Consider the following 23,329-nt stretch of genomic DNA (forward strand, 5'->3'; position numbering starts at 1 on the left):
AAAAGGTCCAGGCACCACAATTTCACAGTTTTCCTTTAGAACAGTGGTCCCCAACCTTTTTAGTACCGCAGACCGGTGAAGTCTTCGCAAATTTCCTGCGGACCAGGGGGACGAGGGTCCAGTTGCTAAACTGTTCATATAAATAATATAATTTCTTCCTAGAGACGGACAAAGTGCTCCTCCGAGTTTGGCAAATTTCTCCTTTTTAAATCTGCCAATTTACTATATTTCAAACACCTCCATTAATGATGACAAATATGCTCTATGTTTCATCAGATGCAGCATTTTAGCAGAGTAGAAAAAAGGGATTTGGATGAGCTATAGGAGCCATTTCAAGGCCAATCAAATGGCATCATTTAGTTTGTTTGGGGAACAATTTTGTATGTGTTCGTAATGATGCGCTCAAAAATCCAGGGCAACTTTTACAAAACTTAAAACATCAATCAGATGCCATTTGCTACATACAAATTTCTTTAGTCAGATTTCCTACTTATCAGTTAAAAAGGAATTGTTTTTTCCTTTTTAAATCAAATTTATTTGATCCAATAAATTTGGTTGGATCAAATTTATTTGATCCTATCATATTTTACTGGGTAAAATATGATTTTATCAGATTTTATCATACAGTATCATATGCCAGGTCTGAACAGGCCTGTAGTTCAGACCTGGCAGGCCCAAATATATTGTGAGGTTCTGCTGGGAATGTCTGGCAGAGTCTCCTGTGAGATGATGCTTTAACTCCCATCTCCTGGAGGGTTTTAAACACATTCCAGAGGAGATAAGGGACATTGAGTATGAGTGGACCTTGTTCTGCGCCTCCATTGTCGAGGCTGCTTTTCGGAGCTGTACCCGCAAGGTTGTCAGTGCCTGTCTCGGTGGCAACCTTCGGACCCATTTGGTGGACAACTTTGGTGAGGGACGCTGCAAGACTGAAGAAGGACTCCTGCAGGGGCCTTTTTGGCATGAGGGACCCCGGAAACAGTTGATGGGTGTTAGAGAGTTTTTGGTATTATCATTTTATTTTCTTACTCTAGTTCACATTAAGTCTATAGATCTTTGTGATTTTCTGTTTAAAGTGTTCTCTTCTTTAAATGACCTGGAGGTCACTACTGTCTGTTCAACTTTACGGGAAATAGATAACACTGAGTTTCTCAGACTTTAAACCCTTTTGCAAGAACACCCCCTAATTTAGTAACCACCTGTGAGCAGTCGTATTTTGTTTTCTTGACAGTATTGACCGAGATTTGAACCGGGCTCAGACCTTTGATCAGATATCACATCTGGACCTGGGTTGTTAGATGTTTGGGTTAGAAGCTTTACGACCTCTGTTGTTTTTCCTGACTGCCCCCTTGCCTGTCCTTCTTAGACAATAAAAACAGGAGCCGTTGTAAGGGAGCCCAGAACGCTCTGTGGATTCCTCGGAGAAAAGGTTCTCAGAGCCTTCTCCCAAGAGTTCTCAAAGCCTTCTCCTTTTGCAAAAGCTATACATGAAATTCATATACGTTGTCTGTGGTTCTTTCTTTTATTTAGGTTCGAAAGGAAAATACCTATCATTATTTGGTGCCGAAACCCGGGATCTCTCACCTCCCCCGCTGTCAGGCAGAGGAAGACGCGCTGAATCCGTGCACGGCCAGAGTCAATTGGACCTGGAAAGGAAAACCCAGGAAGCAAATTCTTCGCTGGGCCAGCGACGTATCCGACTTTGTCTGCTAACGGCGGAGTGACGAGATCCGACTGGACAACCCGAAAACTACAGAACCGTAGGTGAATTTTAAGTCATACAGGTTTGAGTCCTTGTCAAATATTAATTTGACTAAAGAAATACAGGTTTGAGTCCTTGTCAAATATTAATTTGACTAAAGAAATACAGGTTTAAGTCCTTGTCAAATATTAATTTGACTAAAGAAATACAGGTTTGAGTCCTTGTCAAATATTAATTTGACTAAAGAAATATAGGTTTGAGTCCTTGTCAAATATTAACATTTTAATTTGACTAAAGAATAATGAAGGGTTAGAGTCCCAGTTGACAGAGAGTTTCAACTAAAGGCAAAAGGATAGGCTCTTAGAGCGTCCTTAATTAGAAGACGCCTCTTAAGGGAAAGTCCTCACTTAGATAGAAAGTTTGTAATTTGCTGTGCTGCTACTGGTTTTGTTTGTTGTTTTGTTGCTGTGTGTGCATGAAGGAGTGAATGGTGTTTCTCTCTCTGGGAGTAAAACTCTCTGCCTTCGGAATTAGAATCCAAAGTGAAGAACCGCTTAGAGCTCGGCTCCAAGTAGAAGCCTGTTCTTCAGGAGGCACTGAGCGCTGACTTACAGCACTTTCTCTGAGAGAGCACGCGATACTAGTATTTTTAAGCAAGAGATTTAAACAATGGGAAACACAAATTCCTGTAATTCCTCACTTATTGAGGGCCCCGAAGGGGATGAAAAGTACATGATGTCCAGATTTCCTGGCAGCATTGTACATATAAAAAAAAATGGAAAAAGAAATATAAAATAGATGGGAAGCTAAAGATTGATCAATGGCAAGCAATTGTGGGAATTTTGGAGAGTAGTGTAGCAAGAAAAAAGGGGATAAAAAAAGTTAGAAAGGAAGATGAACTAAAGTGTGCCAAATTATGGTTAAAAGCAGCCATAGACCGGAAAGGAAAAAAAAAATAAAAAAATTTAAAAAAAAGGTTAAGGACAAAAGGCCAGCAGATATTGACAGGCGGAATGCCTCGGTGGGACGGGGAGAGCAGGTACGGCCGACTGCTCCTCCCCCAACCGCTGCGGCAGATTCGTCTGCCTTGTCTCAGTGTCACCAGGCTCGGTGAATAGACAGCCGAGTGCACCTTTTAATACCAGTGAGGAAGCCACTATCATATTTGCAAGACATTGCCCAGAAAACAAAATAAATCACCGGAAGGGTGGCAGATGGGAGAAAAAACAAAAGTATAACTCCTCAGCATGACTAGACTTTTCCACAACCAAACAAAACTTAACACCAGATCAAATTGATGAAATAGTGGATGTATGTGCAGCTTGGGATATGTTAAATGCATTAAAAGAAAAAACCTTATATCACACTGATTGTTTGCAGGGAAAAAGTTGAATTTTTATGTGACACCGGTGCATGCAAAACAGTTTTAAAAACTAAAATAGAAGGTGTAAACCCCACAAATGAATCCATTTGGGTGAAATCTGCTGATGGACAAACACATAGAGAACATATGTCAAAAGGCACATCTTTTAAAGATCCTGAAACAGGAATTAAAATAAAAGCTTCTGTTGTAATGTCACTAAAGTGTCCAACAAATCTGTTAGGTAGAGACCTAATGACAAAATTAGGGATAGCAGTAGTCCCTGTACAAGATGGCATGAGAGCTTTTAGACTAAAACATTCTGATCTGTACACAGTTAACAAGGATGAAAAAATCTACTGTTCATATGATCTAAAGCCAGCTGACAATCCTCATGTCCCAGGAAAGCTTCTTAGAGAAGCTCGAGGACAGCTGGACTCACCTGAAACAGAAATGAACTATAATCAGTTGCATGTAAAAATGAACATCCTAAATGATCCACAGGATGATTATGTGCAAACGTTTTTAGAGACAAATCCTGTGACACTTGCTGTGACTGAAATGTTCACAGACCGGAGGTCTTATGCAGCTGTGACTGTGCTCCTTCCGACTAGTCAAACAAAGCTGTATAAATTACCTGCAAACCCATACATTTCACTTTATAAGCCGCATAATATTACATGGGCAGATGTGGGTAACAGAACTAAAATGGCTGTTGAAGCCACTGATTTCAAAGAAGGTGAAGATGGTTGGAGCTACAGCCCCAGCTGTGATGTCTGGAAACAATCACTTTGTGAAGTTGTTACAGGGACAGCTCAAGTTCATGCATTTGAGTGACACATGAACATATTTTTGACAGAAAAAGATGAAGCTGAATTAGCTAAGCTTCCAGAACACATGTGGACAAAAGGTCCCTCTGATGTTGGATTACTTAGTTCAATTCCCCCAGTGCAAATTAAAGCAAAATCTAGTTGGAGACCTATAATAAGACAGTACCCTATAAAGACAGAAGCACTGAATGGGATTGAACCAGTAATCGAAGGTTTGTTAAAAGGAGGAATCATTAAAAAGTGTTCAGATTCTCCTTGTAACACACCTATTTTTCCTGTTCAAAAGGCAAACAAAAAAGACTGGCGCATGATTCAAGATTTACGATCAGTCAATGAAGCAGTACAAACGAGAGCACCAAATGTCCCAGACCCACACACGTTGTTAAACTCGCTAAGACCAAGCAATAAATTCTTCACAGTAATTGACCTCAGCAATGCTTTTTTTTCTCTGTACCCATTCATCCTGACTCCCAGTTTTGGTTCGCATTTACCTACAGAGGTCAGGGGTATACTTATACTAGATTACCCCAAGGTTTTGCGGACAGTCCAAGCATATTTTGGGAAGCAATTATGGCCTGCTTGTCTGATTTTCAAATATCGGAAGTCAACTTTTGATTTATGTTGATGACCTGTTAATAGCATCTGAAAGCGAGGAAGCATGCAGAGCAGATTCACTAGCTCTGCTGCACCATCTCTGTCAGACAGGGAACAAAGTAAACAAGGATAAGCTACAGTGGGTCAGAGCAGAAGTAAATTATTTGGGACACACACTTTCTGCTGAAGGGAAGCAGATACAAAAAGCGAGAAAAGAGACAGTTTCTGAAGCTCCTAAACCAGAAATTAAGAAGCAAATGATGTCATTTCTTGGACTTTGCAATTACTGCAGAGCCTGGATTCCACACTATGCTGAAAAAACACAGGCTTTACAGGATTTGATTCATGGCACCCCAATGGCCATGACTGACAAAATAACTTGGAATCCAGAAGCTAAAATAAAAAAAAAAAGATTTGCTGAACTTAAACAAGCATTAATGCAGGCAACAACTTTGATTCTTCCAAACTATAAAAAAAAAACCAGACAGGTTATTCTGTTGTTGCTTTGCCGAACAAAATAATAGAAGCAGAGAGAATTTCTAGCACTCATTCTGCACAAGCAGCAGAATTGATTGCTTTGACTAGGGCATGCGAACTGGCTAAGGACAAGCACCTGACAGTGTACACAGATAGCCAGTATGTTTTCTCTACACTGTTTTATTTTGCGAAACAATGGGAGCATAGAGGAATGACAACCTCTACTGGGAGACCAATAACACATGCATCTTTGCTTAAAGATCTTTTACAAGCAATACAACTCCCAACTAAACTAGCTGTATGTAAATGCGCAGCTCACACAAAAAGCAAAGATGAAGTTTCAAATGGAAACAGACTAGCTGATAAAATCGCTAAAGAAGCTGCAGCAGGGAAGCATGGGAAAGGTATATTCTCAGCACAGACTGAAGGGGAACAACAAATGATAGACAAAACAGTACTAAGAGACATGCAGGACGATGCACCACGGGCTGAGAAAAGGCTGTGGATAACTAAAGGTGCAAAAATGAATGTCGGGAACATTTTTGAGGTTAATGACAAACCAGTGCTTCCTAAGTCTTTATTTAAAGCAGCAGCAATTGTGTCACATGGGCGCTGCCATGTGTCAACTGGGGGGATGGAAACCATAATAAAACAGCATTTCACAACGTATGGTTTAAATTCTTACTTAAAATCTTTTTGTACTGCATGTCCAGTCTGTGTGAAATACAATCCTCAGGGAAACATAAGGCCAAAATGAGGCAGGTTCCCAAAATCATCTTATCCCTTTCAAACTATGCACATGGATTTTATTGAACTTTCACAAAGTGGGCCATATAAATATTGTCTGGTGATGATTGATGCTTTTTCTAAATGGGTTGAAATAGTTCCAGCAAAGCATGCAGATGCTTTGACAATAGCTAAGGCTATTTGTAAAACTATCATCCCAACACATGGCATCCCACAGACTGTGTATAGTGACAATGGACCACATTTTGTAAACCGAGTGATACAAAACATGGCTACACACTTGGGAATGACATTAAAAAATCACTGTGCCTATCGGCCACAGAGTGCAGGGCTGGTGGAAAGAACAAATGCTACTGTGAAAAGTAGATTAAGAAAGTGCATGGCAGACACTGGCCGATCCTGGCCAGAATGTTTAGACTTGGTGAAGCTCTATATGAGAATCACATCAACAGCTGATGGTCTAACACCTTTTGAAATAATTCATGGGAGAGCTTACAGATTGCCTCTGTTTGCTCCAGACATACAAAAAGCTGATGAAGAACAGACATTAGCAGATTATATGATCAGGACTCTTAAACTGAAGGAAGTGTCCAGTGCAAATTTACTGCCTTCTGATTCTCCTCCTATACAGGAAGCCATTCCACTTGAGCCAGGTGACTGGGTCTACATAAAAGTCATCAAACGAAAGAACTGGACGAGTCCACGGTGGGAAGGACCATTCCAAGTACTGATGACCACACCAACAGCTGTAAAAATTGCTGAAAGACCCAGCTGGATACATCTTAGTCACTGTAAGCGGCAGAGAGTGTTGGACCCCTAATTCGGAGTAGAGAGGAAGGTGGGCTTTTTAGCCTCTGGGCTACACAGGCATTCTAATTTTTAGTATTATTTTGTCTCAAACCCAGCGAAGAACTGCTAAGATTCTCACTCTTTTAGTTTGGGGGCTCTGACATCTCTGCACGCCGAGCAGTAATGGGGACTCCATATGCAAGATGGATCTTCTACTGTGCTGTGACTGCTGTATGTTTGATGTTTGGAGAAGGAAGTGAGCCTGAGTTCCACCCACACGACTACAGCACCAACCTGTGGTGGAAACTGATGAATAGAACTGCTTATGAAGGACATGCTGTGAACTGCTATGTATGTGCGCAGCTGCCGGTTTCCATACATAACTCAGGTCTCCGACCAGGTAACATTACTGACGACAAACAGATGTGTCTCTATGTTCTAAGCACCAGACCACGGCGCGTCCCACCCCTAAGGGGAGACAGACCACGTGAGAAGGATTATTCAGCTGACCTCCGGATGGGTGAGGCTGTGCAAGGACTGTTTCAATCTTTGAATTGTTCACTTGCAGAGGATGTACTTCCTTTTTCGTCATCTCAACAAACTGTATGGAAAATACCAGAGATCATTTCATTAGCAGGAGCTAAACCAGGATCTCTGGGGAACTGTGTTTATAATAATGGAAATGTTTTTCTAGGGACATTGCCCTGGAACTTGTGTAACAGAGTTTACACCTACTGCGAACCGACACAGGATTACATCACCTGCGTAGCCTGCAGGGGTCAAAGGATGGCTCCACACTGCAAAGGCTGGAAGGAAAACCCAGACTGTGACAACTTGCTTCAGGAGAGGAGTTTCAACATCACGCATAAGATAAAGAGGAGACAAGAGACAACACTGTGCAGCGCCATAGTGCCAGGAGATTATGGCTCAAGGATGTTATCTGATTGGTACTTCATATGTGGAAATGAAGCGTACATGTTCTTGCCGAAAAATTGGGGAGGACTGTGTGCTGTGGTTCCCTTGATCAACCCGATTGTATTCATCAGGAAAGCACAGGATGATTCACACACTCGCTCCAAACGAACAGTTATGTCAGAGGTCAAAAGATGGGGAGGCCTCACAACACATACTGGAGTTCCATGGGAAAGGCATCTTATGAGACAACTGAAGATGACCTGTTTCAAGTTTCTGACGATTTTCTGAACAATGATGAAGTCCTGTAATAAATAAACGGAAAAATCATTTGCTGAATGATTCCTACACTGAAAATGTTTAAACAAGTGGTGTTAAGGATGAGAAAACTGCTTTTGATTTTTTGCTGTTTCTTTTATTTTATTTTTTTTACATTTATTACATTATTTTCCACTGTGTATTTTCTGTGTTTAGCTTAGAAAAAAAAAAAAAAAAAATTCTTGCATTTATTGGTTCTTTACTTTTTTTTCTTTTCTTTTCTTTGCTTAGCTTTTGCATAATGAAATGATAAAAGGGGGGAATGTTAGAGAGTTTTTGGTATTATCATTTTATTTTCTTACTCTAGTTCACATTAAGTCTATAGATCTTTGTGATTTTCTGTTTAAAGTGTTCTCTTCTTTAAATGACCTGGAGGTCACTACTGTCTGTTCAACTTTACGGGAAATAGATAACACTGAGTTTCTCAGACTTTAAACCCTTTTGCAAGAACACCCCCTAATTTAGTAACCACCTGTGAGCAGTCGTATTTTGTTTTCTTGACAGTATTGACCGAGATTTGAACCGGGCTCAGACCTTTGATCAGATATCACATCTGGACCTGGGTTGTTAGATGTTTGGGTTAGAAGCTTTACGACCTCTGTTGTTTTTCCTGACTGCCCCCTTGCCTGTCCTTCTTAGACAATAAAAACAGGAGCCGTTGTAAGGGAGCCCAGAACGCTCTGTGGATTCCTCGGAGAAAAGGTTCTCAGAGCCTTCTCCCAAGAGTTCTCAAAGCCTTCTCCTTTTGCAAAAGCTATACATGAAATTCATATACGTTGTCTGTGGTTCTTTCTTTTATTTAGGTTCGAAAGGAAAATACCTATCAATGGGTAAACTGCATGCGGCTCGGGTGGTTGCTGAGGCAAGAATTCAGGCATGGGAGAAGTTTGGAGAGAACATGAAGAAAGACTTCGGTACAGCTTCAAGGCAATTCTGGTCCACCATCCGGTGTCTCAGGAGGGAAAAGCAGTACAGTACCAACAATGTTTATAGTGGGGATTGTGTGCTGCTGACCTTGACTCAGGATGTTGTGGGCCAGTGGGCAGAATAGATTGAAGACTTCCTCAATCCCACTAACACGATTGGAGACTGGGAATTCTGGGTCGAGCTCTCAGATCTCTGGGAATGAGATCTCCTGGGTAATTATAGAGCTATTTGATGGAAGGGCCCTGGAGTGGAAGAGATTTACCCCGAGTTCCTTAAGGGTCTGGATGTTGTAGGGTTGTGTTGGGTGACATACTGTAACTCTGCAATATTGCATGGACATCGGGGGAGGTTCCCCTGGATTGGCAGACTGGAGTGATGTTCTTCCTATTTAAAAAGGGGGGCCAGATGGTGTGCTCCAATTGCAGAGGGGTTGTTAGAGAAATTGTATATACAATTATGTTATCAAACATTTGCTTCTTTTGTTCATGCATCATGAATGTTGAATTACTTTAACTATGTTTCTGAGTATGTTGAAGGAGGCCGTGCTGAAGGATGCAGAGACAGCCGGCGCCAGCTTGTTCTAATCAGACGGCTACACATTCATGTTTATTCTTCATGTTTATAATAAGATAGTTTATAGCGTAATGGTGCTGATTAGCCTTATACAGTCATACTGTCCTTAGTAAATGCTCTAGTTTATCTTATGAAATCGTGAATCACATTGCAGCAGCATATTTTTTGTTTCCTCCCTTAGAGATGCAACGTGCATTGTGATTAGGGCATACCCTGTTTCAATAAAAAGAGAGGGCTCGGCAGGACGTATTTTCAGAGCGGGTCGAGATTGTAATTGAGTACGTCTCTGTCCATTCTCCTCGTGAGTAAAAAGAAACTAACTGTCTTGTCTTTTCCTGTGTATTTCAATGTTCTGGGTGATTAAACCTGACAGGGGTCACACTCTTAAGCCTACCTGACAAGGTCTATTAAATGATGTGGTCCCATTGACTTTATCAGGTCGTGATCTATAGCTTTCACTAGAGCAATTTGCAGCTGAGTGTGAAGTGGCTGGGATGAGGACCAGTGGCTACAAAATCAGATTCCATGGTCTTGAGCTGGAAACTTCCATATGCAACCTTCGGAAACCTCTGTAACTCCTCCAATCGTCTGAACCCGGACCAGACATCTCTTTCCCCCACAAGCAACCCAAACTCCGGTGACCCAACCTCTCACCCTGGTGGATAAACCTCACTTCACTTAGTAAGCTTCATTCAGTCGCCTTCTCAGTCTCATTTCAAATTGCCTTCTTACCTCTCATCTCCCCTACCTTCAGAACTCAGACGATCCTGATCCAGTATCTCCGGGACAAGAATCACATACTACACTCATTGTTCTGTTCAAAACAAACTTTATTCATCTGATTTCATGGTCTCTTGTATGTGTTCTGCTTGTGGTCAAGTGTCAAGTGAATAGCTCCCATTATGACAGGATGTGTGGTGATGACATTTTAATGAATACCTTACTCCTGAAATGGGTGGGCCTTTGTGCTCTGGTTGCTATGAAAGTACCAGTAACCCTAGTGTATGAAGGAGTTAAAGATTTAGTAGGAATGCATGACAATAAAACAGGGCTTTATAGAAGCCTGGGGGATTGTGGGTTAAATGAAGAAATATATCTGAATCTTAGAGGTGCACCAAGAGGAATTCCAGATGAATTTAAAGCACAACATAAAATTATTGCAGGATTTGAATCCATTTTACGTTGGGTTACAATTAACAAAAATGTTGAATGGATTAACTATGTTTATTGTAACCATCGGAATGATAAACTTTACTGTTGAAGAATCTCTGGCCCTAGGAGAGCAACTCCATGAAATGAGAAGAATGGCAAGACAAATAAGCTGAGCATTAATTGGATTTTGGCTAACATGGGAGGAGTTTGTCATATGTTCGCCAATCAATGCTGCACATACATTCCTATGCATACCCCACCAAAGACACATTTAAAGCAATAATGACCAGGCTTAGTAAACTGAAAGCGGAAGTAAAAGATAATGCAGGACAGAACATGCATGGAGGTCATGGAAAGCCTGGAGGCCTTTCCATGTCCTCCATGGAAGGCCTCTATCTTGACCCAATCTTTTGCAGTCAAGATAGGCTTAACTGTAGTAGTAATACTAATTGTCATTCTTCTGCTTGTGTGTTGTGTGCTCCTTATCACGAGGAGATGGATGTTGAGGACTATATAGAGATGGATGACCAAGGACAGTGGACATCAGACTTATGCGCATGGCCACCCGGACCAGTGAAACCAGTGAAACCAGGAATTGTTCAAAGGACTGCCAGGGACACTTTTGATGACTCAACTACCTCACTTATGGGTTTGTTCAATGGATTCATGAGTTCAGCAGAGCTTTGTATGGAATGAATGAACTTGTATGGAAGCACACCGTTCAGGGTTTTCCCCAGAAAACTTGCTAAGTGCGGTGGTGGGGGTGCTGAGCTGGTCCATAAAATCATTAAATCATAAACTGAGTTAACAACTGAAAGAATTCCTCTTCTTGTGGTTTAAGGTGGTATGTTCACCTTAAATGTGAAAGTGTTTGACTCCGTACACCAGTGTATTCCTAGAGCTCTTTCAGTAGGCAGAGTGTCTTTGTATGCTATGAGAAGTATTTGTGAGGTCTGGGCCTTGTGTAATTTTATCCTGTCATTGGTGAGAACAGATTTATGTTTATATTGACAGTGTTTATACCATTATTTAGACAAGAATGCCACAGACAGTAATTAAACAAGAATAAAAGTTAGTTCAAAAACTTAAAGTAAGAAATTTTATGGCGTGTTATTGAAATGTGTGACGAATCTGGGTATATTGGGTAATTTCCTTGTCTCTTGGTGAAGATTTTGTGGGGCCCATCAACACTTTAGACTTTTCACCCTTTAGTACTAATGGACTGTAGACTGTTCTGTATGACACACAAGCTATATGGAAGATGAGAAGCAATATGACAACATTTAATGAAGATGACACAAAAAGCCTTGCAATATTGTAATATTTGTTAAAATACTTGCCTGTTAACTTACCTTTAATCCTAGTTCTTGTGGATATCATTGTTCAGCATTGACAAAAATGTTAAAATGTTGTTAGGCAACTTTTTTTGTGGCAGAGGGTGTTGCACCATAGAAGTATTTCATTTAAATTATTACTGTTTTTTAAAGTTATGGACAAAACACTCTTTTATCCATTTATTTTATCCATTTCTTTTGTCTTATTAATTTTATTGTTTAAAACAGTATGCCTAGTTATTTTTGTTCGAACATAGATGTTTTACAGAATTAGAGCTGTGTGCTACGTGTTTGTTTTTGTACCGGAAGTAGTGTCAGTTGTAAAGTTGTAACTAGAAGTAGAAACTATGTAACGGTTTTTCTGTGCTCCAACGCCCGGCTGTTCCAGAGAGAACAATTCCAAGAAAATCACAGAGTGGAGCAAATCTAGTTGCCGAAAATAAAGAATAACTCCTGTCTGTTTTATGAGTGAAACACAATCACAGAATTAAAATACTTCAATAAATTTCAATCACTGTTACCTTGTTCTGTCATTGACTGAAGCTAAATTTAGAGTTGCTCTTTATGTGTTTTTTCTGACTTGATGTTAAACTATTCCTTCATTGCAGTTCCGGTAAAACTATTTATTCTACTGGAACAAAAGGTTCCGGTAGAACTGTTTGTTCTGTTAGCGTAGATATTTTAAAAAGATCACTGCTAAAATAAAAACCTCAAACTTTAGTGGCAGTAACAAGAAACAAAGTAACTACATTCAATTGACCTTTACACGATGTTCTGTATGAATCTTTATCTCTCCAGGGCTGCTGCTTTATAAACCACAGTTCTCAGCTCAGCTAACTTAGACATTGCTTGTTTCAACTTCTTTTCAGTCTGCTTTGGACAGGTAAGATTTTTTTAATATACAAAGAGTATCTTTGTTTAGAATACACTACAGCAATTAAAAATATTGCGTGTTTGTTGAGTTGTAAAAAAATTTTTATAGAAGATATTTTTCTCATGAATATATTAGAAGTGCACCGATTGCAGGTTTCTGGCTGATCACCGATTAAAAATATACTAAAAATCCTGACCTGCTGATTTCAATTGTGGCTGAAATTAATTTTTTTGTCTGTAATCTTGCTAAATATAGGAAGAAAGTTGATGAGTTACCAACAGTGGGGTGACTTTTGTTAACTGCAAACTAGTCAAACCTCTCACAGCAGAGCAGAAGATAGCAGTTGCTTTAAATACGTTTGCCAAGGTAGATAAAATCAGTGGATAAGATCGGCTTCACATGTAAAAATCGCCAGATCACCGGTTTCCTAAAATTAGAAAAATTGACACAGATAAATTGGGCATCTTGCCTGCCCATGCATTATTTAACATGAAATGCAGTGACTAGTTTCCTTGCCATCTGATAAATCAGTGCAGCCCTAGAATTTATAATTTCCCTGATATTAATGTGGTGGAGCTGTGTGGCTGTTTGTTGAAATCAAAGATCTGTGGAAACCAAAATTGTTGTAGCAACCTCACAAGAGGACATCAAAATTGTTGGGGATCAGAACTCGCTTCGAAGTTTGGCTTATGTAATTATTATGAATTGTAATCCATAATTTATTATTTAATTAATAAAGCCAAGCTTAGTCTCTGATGAGGGAATGAAGAAACTCTTCACACAACAAGGAATGATCACTGATATGCTTATTTCTAATCGAGTCTCAGAATTCATTAACTAAATAGCCCAACTTCACAGCTGAATTATTATGTGAATAACGTCTTTCTTTAACTAATGGCATGTAACATAACTACTGATAAGAGAAAAGAAATATAAAGAATAATAAAATGGGAATAAAATCAGATTAATGAATGAACTTCATTGTTTCCTTCACAAATATTTACAGGCTGAAACTTTTTGTGTTATCTAGAACTGTTTACTAATGTTTCACCATCACTAACTGCTGCTCCCATGAACGAATACTCTATCTCAAAATTGTGATATTGGCTTATGCTAACACATGCAAAAATAAAAAATAACTGAACAGAAATGCATATGTAAAAATGCACAGAAACGTTCAAATGAATTAAATAAATAATTGGTTCAATAAATATTCAACTGTATTTAATGCATGGGCAAGTAATATTCACAATATGCTTAAACAATATATAACCATTAAATCTGACTTCTATTCATTTCTGGTTATTGTCCTGTGTTAGCAGCACATCCTGACTTTATTTTATCTGTCAGCCAGACCCTCCAAATTCAATGGGTAGCTGTGCTGTACTGTTACAATGAAATGCACTGTAAACAGATATTTACCCATGTATTAAATACATTTAAATATTTATTGAAACAATTACACATTTAATTCATACATGTTTGATCTTTTATGTACATTTTTACATATGTTTCTCTGTTCAGTTGTTTTTTATTTTTGCAAAAGCCTTATAAAGCCCATGTTTATGATGTGACCAGTCTAAGATATTCATGAAAACTTAATCATGTTCGTGACAGCTGTTATGTTTATGACAGTGTCATGTCAATCTTATGCAGACCCCTTTCTTATACAATGTTATATAAATAAGTCATAAAAATAAGGAAAATGCCATACACTATGTAAAAAACAATTTAATTTCTTTTCTCTCTATCTTTTAGCTTTTGACTACAGCTATGCTGCCCGATTCAACTTCAGCTCTTCTTCTCCTGAGCGTCCTCCTTGTTCACTCCTCTGTTCTGTCTTGTTGGATCGGGACCCAAAGAGAGTGTGATGCTGCTCCTTTTGTACCAGGCCACAAGATGGTGGGGAAAGGTTTTGATATAGTCAGACTGCAGATAAAAAGAGCTCATGTGATTAATGTGAAGACTTACCTGAACGCCAGAGAAACCTGCATTCTCTGCTCCAACCCTCTTCAAAACCATACCTACCAAAAAGTAATTAAAGATGCATAAATAAACAGCTGCACGTCTGACTTGAGGGATTAACAATAATGCGACTTTTCTTCATTTTAAGCTTCCATCATCTGTTGTGGACTGGAGTGCCAGCAGTCAATGCAGTGCTGACATCATCAGCAGTTATCACACCTCTGTTAGGTACAGTATTTAAACCGGATTGTGAACACTGTAAAAGTTGAATCACATAATTAAACTAACAATTACCGGATATTTGATACATGTTCCAATCAACAGTGTATGTTTATTGGACTTTTATGTGGTAGACCAACAAATAGTGGATAATTTGTAAGTAGATGCTAAATTTGAAATATGCGGTGTGCATTTAAACTGATATTCTGATATTTATAAATATATTCAACTGCAACCAGTTGACTTCATAGCTCACCTAGAATAAATGTATAATCTTTTTTAAAATTCACCTTTATTCTCAGTTAAGTTCACAGCTAATCTTACAAACAGCATCATGAAGACCAAAGAAAAACAAAAAAAAATGTAGTAAAGTTTGAAGGAGAGTTAAGTTGTAAAAACAAAATCCCAAACTTGAGACAAATCATGGAGCACGTCTACACTGTCAGCTGAAAGGTATCAAAGCTATGGAGGGTGTCTGAGTTTGTGTATTTACTTCTCTTTGCCTGTAGCGCACTGATCATGTTCTGCAGAGCGGGGGCAGCCTTATAAACTGTAAAACATTTGGGACACATTTAGTTGTGTCTACTATCTTCTAGTCTTTAATATAAATAAATTTAGTTTTAGATTTTTAACCTAAATATGTGAGTTTGTGAAAGACAATCTTACAGTATTTAAGATATGTTAGCATTTCATTAATTTTGTCAAACCTAAAAGAGTTCAATAAATTAGAGTTTATATGTTAGCACTAAAAACACTGAAAGAAGAAAAACACAGGAATGGGAACTATTTCCCAGAATGCTTAGCGGCATGTTTTTGTATCCAGAGATGGATGTGTGTTACATTGATCTGACTTTGGTGTGTTATTAAGGCAAACGTTCATTTTAATAAGTTGTAAGTCTCTGCTAAAAGTTTTTGAGCAGAATTTATGTTTTTATGTTGATCTTTGTTAAATTCATTAGCAAATGATAATTTTTGTTCTAATCAAATTGAAACAAGAATTTTAATTTTTCCAATATAAAAAACATATTTAATTTAACTTGATAAGGTGAGTGAAAATAATACTGAAACGTGTGAAGGCAGCTTTTTTTCTTGCATATTGTGAAATACCATACCAACTTTATTTATAAAGCACTTTAAAACAACCACAGCTGATACAAAGTGCTGTACATCAAAACACAACATAACAATAAAAAACATAAAATAAAAACTTACAATTTAAAAACAAAACAAAATGATTATTTGGTTTAAAGTCCAGTATTAAGTTAAAACTCACAATTCAAGATTAATTTGCTAACAGAACTTAAAAAACAATGTTTAAACAACATGTCTCTTCTTGTTAAATTAACTTCATGAACTTTAATTCCCGAGTTAAAACCTAAACAATTTTCTTATTGACTGTAATTGCATTTCAAAGCAGCAGACAGACTTTTATTTTTAAGTCGAGCCACCTTCAAATATTTTATGGGTTTGTTGCATAGTTCACCCCTCATTTCTATTTCACTTTGTCTGTTGTGACAAGACAACTTAACATCTTTAGTCTGTGCATATAAAGATCTGACTCTGACCCGAAACCCGACCTAAATTCAAGTCACTCCTTAGTCCTAAACCAAACCCCTGAATCAAAGACAGCACTTCTTATGAGGACTTACAAGGTGAGAAATCCTAAAACACAAACACAAATATATTCACACACACAAAGGGACATGTGCTCAAGGACCATCATGCAACAATGAGAATCAGTTTGACTGTGAATAACTATAAATAATTAGTTAGGAAAATTATTAACAAACCAGAAATTTTGATTAAAATCACCAAGTGAAGAAAATAGGCAAATACAGATTCGTTCAATAAATTAGAATTTATTTCTATAAAAGTCAATTTGTTTCAGAAGTTTTATCACTAAGTGAAATATATTATATAGAATAATTCCACAAATATGAATTTTTAAACCCTTTATTTCTGTTAATTATGAGGATTTTCAACATAGAAGTATTGCAGACCTAATATTGAAAATTGGAATTAAACAGGAAACCAAAAAAAATATTTTCTAATACAGAAGAATGAAAAGTGTTTGTTACCTGCTTAGAGGTTCAAAAATCAACAATTTCACTAAGCTGCAATGCTTAACCACCTAAATAGAAATATAAAAAATGAACTGTATAGATGTTTAATAATAATTACTTCCTTTAAAATGTCCAACAGCTCTCTGATTAAGGCTTACACATCCCAAGACACCAATGATTGGACGGTAAGAAACAACTCAAAGCTGAACATTTCAGAATATTTTCAATGCAGCCCTGAGTTTTGATAACACAACCTTGATAGAAACCTTGCTGGTTGATTTTCTTTCTGTCACCATTTCATTTCAGTTAATATGTGCTCTTCCAAGAAACAGCATTTTATTATCTTTTTACTTTGCATTCAGTTAGAACTGACGTAAGTGATTAGATTAGTGGAAGAAAAATATGGCTTCTTGTTTAACACCTTATAAAATACTTGTTTTGTCTGAATTTCATCAGTTTGGCTTGGAAATTGAAAAGGCTTTGTTTGACAACTTCGATGTGGGAGGAACCGGCTACAACGCCTACAAGTTCGCTAAACAACAGATCGAAGAGGACCGCTACACTTTCAGCACACACAGTGTCACCTGCAACCATTATGAGTAGGATGGAAATTTTATTTTTTTCATTGAGTTCTGACAGGTCATGGTTATTGAAAAAATTGTCTAATTTTGTCTTGGTGTCTAGTTTTATATTATCACCCACACCTCCCTTAAGCGCAGAGTTCAAAAGGCAGTTAGACATCCTGCCAAGTCACTACAACTACTCTACTAGGAATGAGTATAGAAAGCTCATAAACACCTATGGCACACACTACTTCAGACTGGTGAGAACTTTGGCACACACACATTGTGAATTAGTTACAGATAGTTTTCTGCAGGGAAGCATTTTAAAGAACTTTAAACTTGTTTTAGGTTGAACTTGGAGGGCGACTGAGACGACTGACATCTTCACGAAGTTGCTTGTCCACCCTGAATGGGTTAACTTCAAGTGAGGTAACAAAATGCACAAAACAACAGATTTGTACACAACCATAGGCCTGTTAACTTATAAAAGACGTTGCTTGCTGATCATTTTACACAGGTGGTTCACAAAGACATAAAAATGCCGCTTGCAGTGGGACAGGAAGAACAATAAATTGATTATCATTTTAAAATAAAATAAGAATAAAAACTGGGAAAACACAGCGGACAATGAATTTTTAAATCAAATGAAATCAAAACCTGATAAAATTGCAGAAGACAGTAGCTAATTTGTTCAAAAGAAAAGACAGAGATGAAAAAGTTACTGCACATGCTACAAAGTAAAAGTGTTTATCGATGTTTATACATGATAGTTGCGGTGGAAACAGTACAAATAATGTAAGGTAATCAAGTAAAACTACAGTTATTATTATTATTATTATTGCTATTACTATTATTATTATTATTTTCATACTTATTTGCACATTGTACCTCATTAAAATTATTGTCATAGTACTGGCAAGAATTTAAAATTATTTACACCCCTCCTTATATTATTACCAAATACATGAAGCTGCAAAATATGAAGTTCATCGCTTCCAACAACCTACTTTAAGTATTTTCAGTGTAATTTTTTTGTTTCTACATGAACATATTCTTCTCTGCTTGTGTCTAGCTCTTTATGTGAATGTCTGGTGAAATGCAGCTTTTTTAAAAATCTCTTTCTTATTCTTCCATCCAGATCCACTCCTGTTTATCTATGGGTGTTGCTGTTGGCTTAGGGAAGATGAAAATCTCTCATGTCCCGAAGTCTTGCATGGGTGTCCTACTAAACCAGGACTCTGCCACTAACTTCAGCTCTGGTCTTCACCAACACCACTCAGAGGTGTTAGGAGGAGATGGTTGGTTGGGGGAGTTTTCAATTTCCCAAAATGATTCCACAGCCTACATGAACTGGCTAAAGAGCCTGATAGAACATCCAGAGGTTGTATCATTCTCCTTTCGACCTCTCTATCAGCTCGTGCCAAACAAGCTTCAACAGGCAGGGATGAAAACTGCTATTGAACAGTATTTGAAGGACACTGCTGTGAAGAAATCACTCCAAGAGCCAGACTGTGAGGGCTCTACTCCTAATTTGTCCTCTGACTGCTGCCCTCTGTACGCCTCAAGGGGAAATCTATCAGTGACCATTGTTCGAGGCTGGAATCTATACGGAGATGTGATTGGAAAGACTGACGGGTGGGTTGATGCAAAGGTAAAAAAAAAACAAAGACCTTATGGAACCTGATGAGCACACCTTTTATATGGCTCCTCTTTTGTTGACAGCTATGCCAAGATGTACTATGGTTCCATATCCCACCAGACCCAAGTGATTATATCCGATGAACCTCAGTGGAACGCTGAGTTTGATTTGGGCAAGGTCAGTAAACGTTATCATCACAGATTAGCTGAAAAAGCTCAACAACAAACTAATCTATTCACTATACTGATGCAACAAAACTTATAGAGTTAATACCAGAATCTATTTTCGCAAAATAAACATTAAATTACCAGAAGTGAGAAAAATTGGGTTTTTATGCATCAGTCTTGAAAGAAAATATTCTTTGGTGCTGCCAAACTAATTTGTTAGCAAGCATTTTATATTGGGTCAAATATCATTTATCAGAAATGTGTTGTAGTTTCCATTGCAACAAAATTATGTTAAATTATTGATTATTAACTATTTTGTGCTTCAACTTGTTGTTTGCATGAGACAGCAGCCACAATAACAAGAAAAGAACTCCTCCCTTTAGGCCTGACTTGTTCTTGTTTCGGTTCTCACAACCAACCTGGATGTCTGTGGACATGCAGCTCCCACACTCACTGCTCTGCTAATCTTGTGGAGTCAGGAAGTGATAACCCTCTCTTATTGCTTTTACAAATCAATCATGAGCATAAAAAGTTGGCTGTCCAAACAACAAATGTACAAAATGAACCTTTAATGTCAAAGTAAAAACTTTATTAACAATTATTTTTAAAAACCTGTTTGAAATAAATAAATCGAATCAAATAAGACAAATCAAAGTAAAAAATGATATGTAATGCAGACAAACAGCATATTGTGTAGGCAAACTTGGGGAATTGACAATCAACTCCATTTATAGATCCAAGCCAGGCTGTAGATTCTTTATATTTTGAGATACTGGTTCAGCACCTTCATGAAAAATAATTTATTTTTACTTGATTAGACCATTCACATTTCATGATGTTTATGGTCGAGTACAAATGAAAGTAAAAACAGAAAAAAAGTCTGAAAATATTTGAACAGAAACCATTTTACACATACTGTACAGTATATTGTACACACATATATAAACAGGCGCAGCCTAGCTGATGCATTTCATACTTTGTGTTTCAGCTAAGATTACACTGCATTTATCAACTTTTGAGATGCGAGATGCTAACAGTTTTATTTTCTCTATCACCTAAATAATTTGACTTTGAATGGGAAAATATGCATCTGAATAATTCTCCATTCAAATTTTCTCCTAAAGGTGGACACAAGCCTGGCTCTGAAGATTGAGGTTTGGGACCAAGACTGGAAATATCACGACCTCCTCATAGAGTGCATGAAGTACCTGAGCCAGGGCACTCAAACTTTCACATGCAAATCAGCGTTAGGAAATGTTGAGGTTAAATACACGCTGACCTGTGACCCGCATCTGACTGGAGAAAAGTGCAACCTTTATAAACCAACTCCTTAGTAACAGGAGATTGGTGAATTTTGGGATTGAAAGCATTTCAATTCATCATGTAACATTAACTCACTAAATCTGATAGAAACTCACAATTTATACTTAATCACTTAAGTTTGTTAATGACCTAGCTAAATGTGTAATTATCATACAATGAAAAAAAATCAAGATTCTGTGTAACATTTAATCACAAGAAATAGCTATATTTTAATATATGCAACCAGAAATTGTGTTCCCTTTAATGACAATAAAATTTTTGAAATTGCTACAAGTTGTTGACTTTACATACTTTCTACAAATCTTGTATTAGTTGTATGAATTATGTCTTGTATGTGTTGCTATAAAAGAGAGTGAGACATAGTTACATTACAGGATGTGTCACAAAACTCTTTGGTCAAGACCGTCTGTATGCAGCAAAGCGGAGAAGAAGGGGACATAATTTTCAACCTGATCATTGTTTCCTTAGTTTTATGGTCACAATCAAGAGGCACAGATGACATTTATTAATTGAAATGATCTTTCATCATGTAGTCATGTTTAAAACAGTGACGACATCTCATGAGCCAGAATGTTCAATGCTTTTTATTATTCTTATTTTCTGCATAAAAGGTGTTAGAAATATTTAATATACGTTGTGTTATGTTTGCTACGTTCTTATGTACACTGTATTTGATGTGTGAAGTTGTGCTGTTCTCTCATTGTTCTGCGTTTTTCAGTTCCTGCCTTGCAGTTGCAGTTGCAGAAGAGAGCAAACTGGAACTAAACTCAACTGTCAGCCTGTAGGTGCAGCGTGACTGCACTCAAGATAACAGAAGAAATAACTGAAAAAACAGCAACACTGTGTAACCGGCATGAGATAACAGAATAAACTATGTAACTTGGGACAGCCCTTAATAGAATAGAATGGAATTACTTTATTCATCCCAGCAGGGAAATTATTTAGGATTATTTATTAAGGAAATAAAAAGCAAGGGTACGGTAGAACTTGCTTCAGGGCGTCTAGGAGATTGTAACTGAAGCAAGTCCTGTTCGTCCTCCTTGCAAGAAAATCTAAACTCTTTTGTCTTTCTCCTTTTTGTGTGGTGTTTAAATGTTTTAGGTTGTTTGAACCTGACAAAAGGTCCAGGCACCAGTAGGATAACTGTAACTCCATCTCTCTAAAAGTCTATGGAATAGGCAGCAAAAACCACAGCAGCTTCCAATCCTCTCAGTCCTATCTTTGAGGAAACAGAAAAACGTCTGGCTTTCCTCGTTGTTTGCTCCTATGTCACTTGTGTCCAATGTTATCTGTAAAATAACTGTGTTCCTAAAATGTTCAAAACTGATCTAAAGACAAACAGTCTGCTGCAAGTAATTCAAAAAGGAGACAACGTGCACATAAACCAGCTCTTCAAGTTCAACTTCTGTAGCATAAAACCAAACTTCTGCAGAAGCCAAAATAATTAAATAGTGAAGGAGTCCACTGTAACAACCTCGCTTTGAATGTGTGAAGCCAAAGCAGCTATTAGAGTCCAAGAGGCATAAATTGGGTAAAAAAAAAAAAAAATTCAATGACCCTCCAGTTGGGCTGGGTGATAGAACTTAAAACTAAAATATTTTTATCATACTATATCCTTTGTTAATCAATTTTGTTCATTTTGACAAATAAGACAAAATGATTTCAAAAAGTGGGTTTTATATCAATCAGTTGTATGACAGAGTGTTATGACCAGGTTACAGAGACTTTGTTTAATAATACTTATTTCCACTTCTGTTTAATCCAAATTTAGTCAGCGGCTTCATGAGGCCCCCAGGGCTTCAGGGCCCCATAAATGCTACTATTTTATCACAGACAACAGATATATAAATGTCACATTTCTTTATTGAGATTATCAATGCTGCTAAATTAGATTTAATGATTTCAGCATACATAAATTAAAAAATTTCTAATTGTTTAACATTTAAATCTAAGACTTTAAGGAGCTGGCAAGTTTACATTGTAAAAGTCCAAAGAACAATATTCATAGTTAGATTGTTTTGTTACCACAGCTACAACCCTATGCTGTGAGATTAATCTTTGAGTTTGAGCCCTGTTTGTTCACAAATATAAATTATTAAACTACAATTTTAGCTTTTGGAGGAAAGAGTAGAAGAGATACTGTACATCCTCAGAAAGAGGAGGTTGATTCAGATGCTGCTGAATCTAATGATGGTCAATAAGATGAAGGAGCACCTGGAGAACATCCAGGAAGGAGGAGGCAGACTAGGAGAGTCTACACTTATGACCAGTTGTGTCACCTGACCTTTAAAGTCCTCAAGATCTGATCCACCAGAGTATAAACACTTTCAGAAAACAACTCTTCCAGGCAATCCTCATTCCATATATCCTTTTTATGGCAGCACTTAAAAATAAATCAGTTCATGTTCATACTTATTTCGTTAGTTTAACAGGCTAGTTACCATTGTAGTTTAATCTGATAAAGATAATAATCCATTGAAATTTGTGTAATTTTATCCTGTCATTGGTGAGAACAAATTTATGTTCTTACATTTATTTAGACAAGAACACCATAAAGATTAATTATATGAGAATAAAAGTTAGTTCAACTGGACTGGAAGTTCAAGTAATACATTTTATGATGTGTTATTGACATGGGTGACAAATCTGGGTCTATTGGGTAACTTCCTTGTCCCTTGGTGAAGATTTTGTGGGGCCCATCAATACTTCAATAGACTTTTCACCCTTTAGTACTAATGGACTGTAGACAGTTCTGTATGACACACAAGCTGTATGGAAGATGAGAAGCAAGATGACAACAT

At 37.6% G+C, this 23,329-nt stretch overlaps 1 protein-coding gene across 2 annotated transcripts; it reads left to right on the forward strand.

The window, feature by feature from the left end:
• The first annotated feature begins 179 nt into the window (after positions 1–179).
• Positions 180–21,585, forward strand: LOC114144275 (perforin-1-like). 2 transcript variants are annotated; one of them, XM_028016919.1, is made up of 11 exons: positions 180–185; positions 5,677–5,679; positions 14,348–14,623; positions 14,703–14,782; positions 16,976–17,021; positions 17,293–17,435; positions 17,521–17,659; positions 17,748–17,828; positions 18,538–19,034; positions 19,122–19,215; positions 20,330–21,585. In XM_028016919.1, the coding sequence occupies exons 3-11, from the start codon at positions 14,363–14,365 to the stop codon at positions 20,537–20,539; spliced, it is 1,551 nt and encodes a 516-aa protein (XP_027872720.1). In that variant the 5' UTR covers positions 180–185; positions 5,677–5,679; positions 14,348–14,362; the 3' UTR covers positions 20,540–21,585. The 2 variants fall into 2 exon arrangements, with proteins under 2 accessions (XP_027872720.1, XP_027872719.1); XM_028016918.1 differs by lacking the exons at positions 180–185; positions 5,677–5,679 and adding an exon at positions 12,455–12,598.
• The last annotated feature ends 1,744 nt before the right edge of the window (positions 21,586–23,329 follow it).

This window comes from Xiphophorus couchianus, chromosome 5 (genome assembly GCF_001444195.1).
Source record: "Xiphophorus couchianus chromosome 5, X_couchianus-1.0, whole genome shotgun sequence".
NCBI lineage: Eukaryota > Metazoa > Chordata > Actinopteri > Cyprinodontiformes > Poeciliidae > Xiphophorus > Xiphophorus couchianus.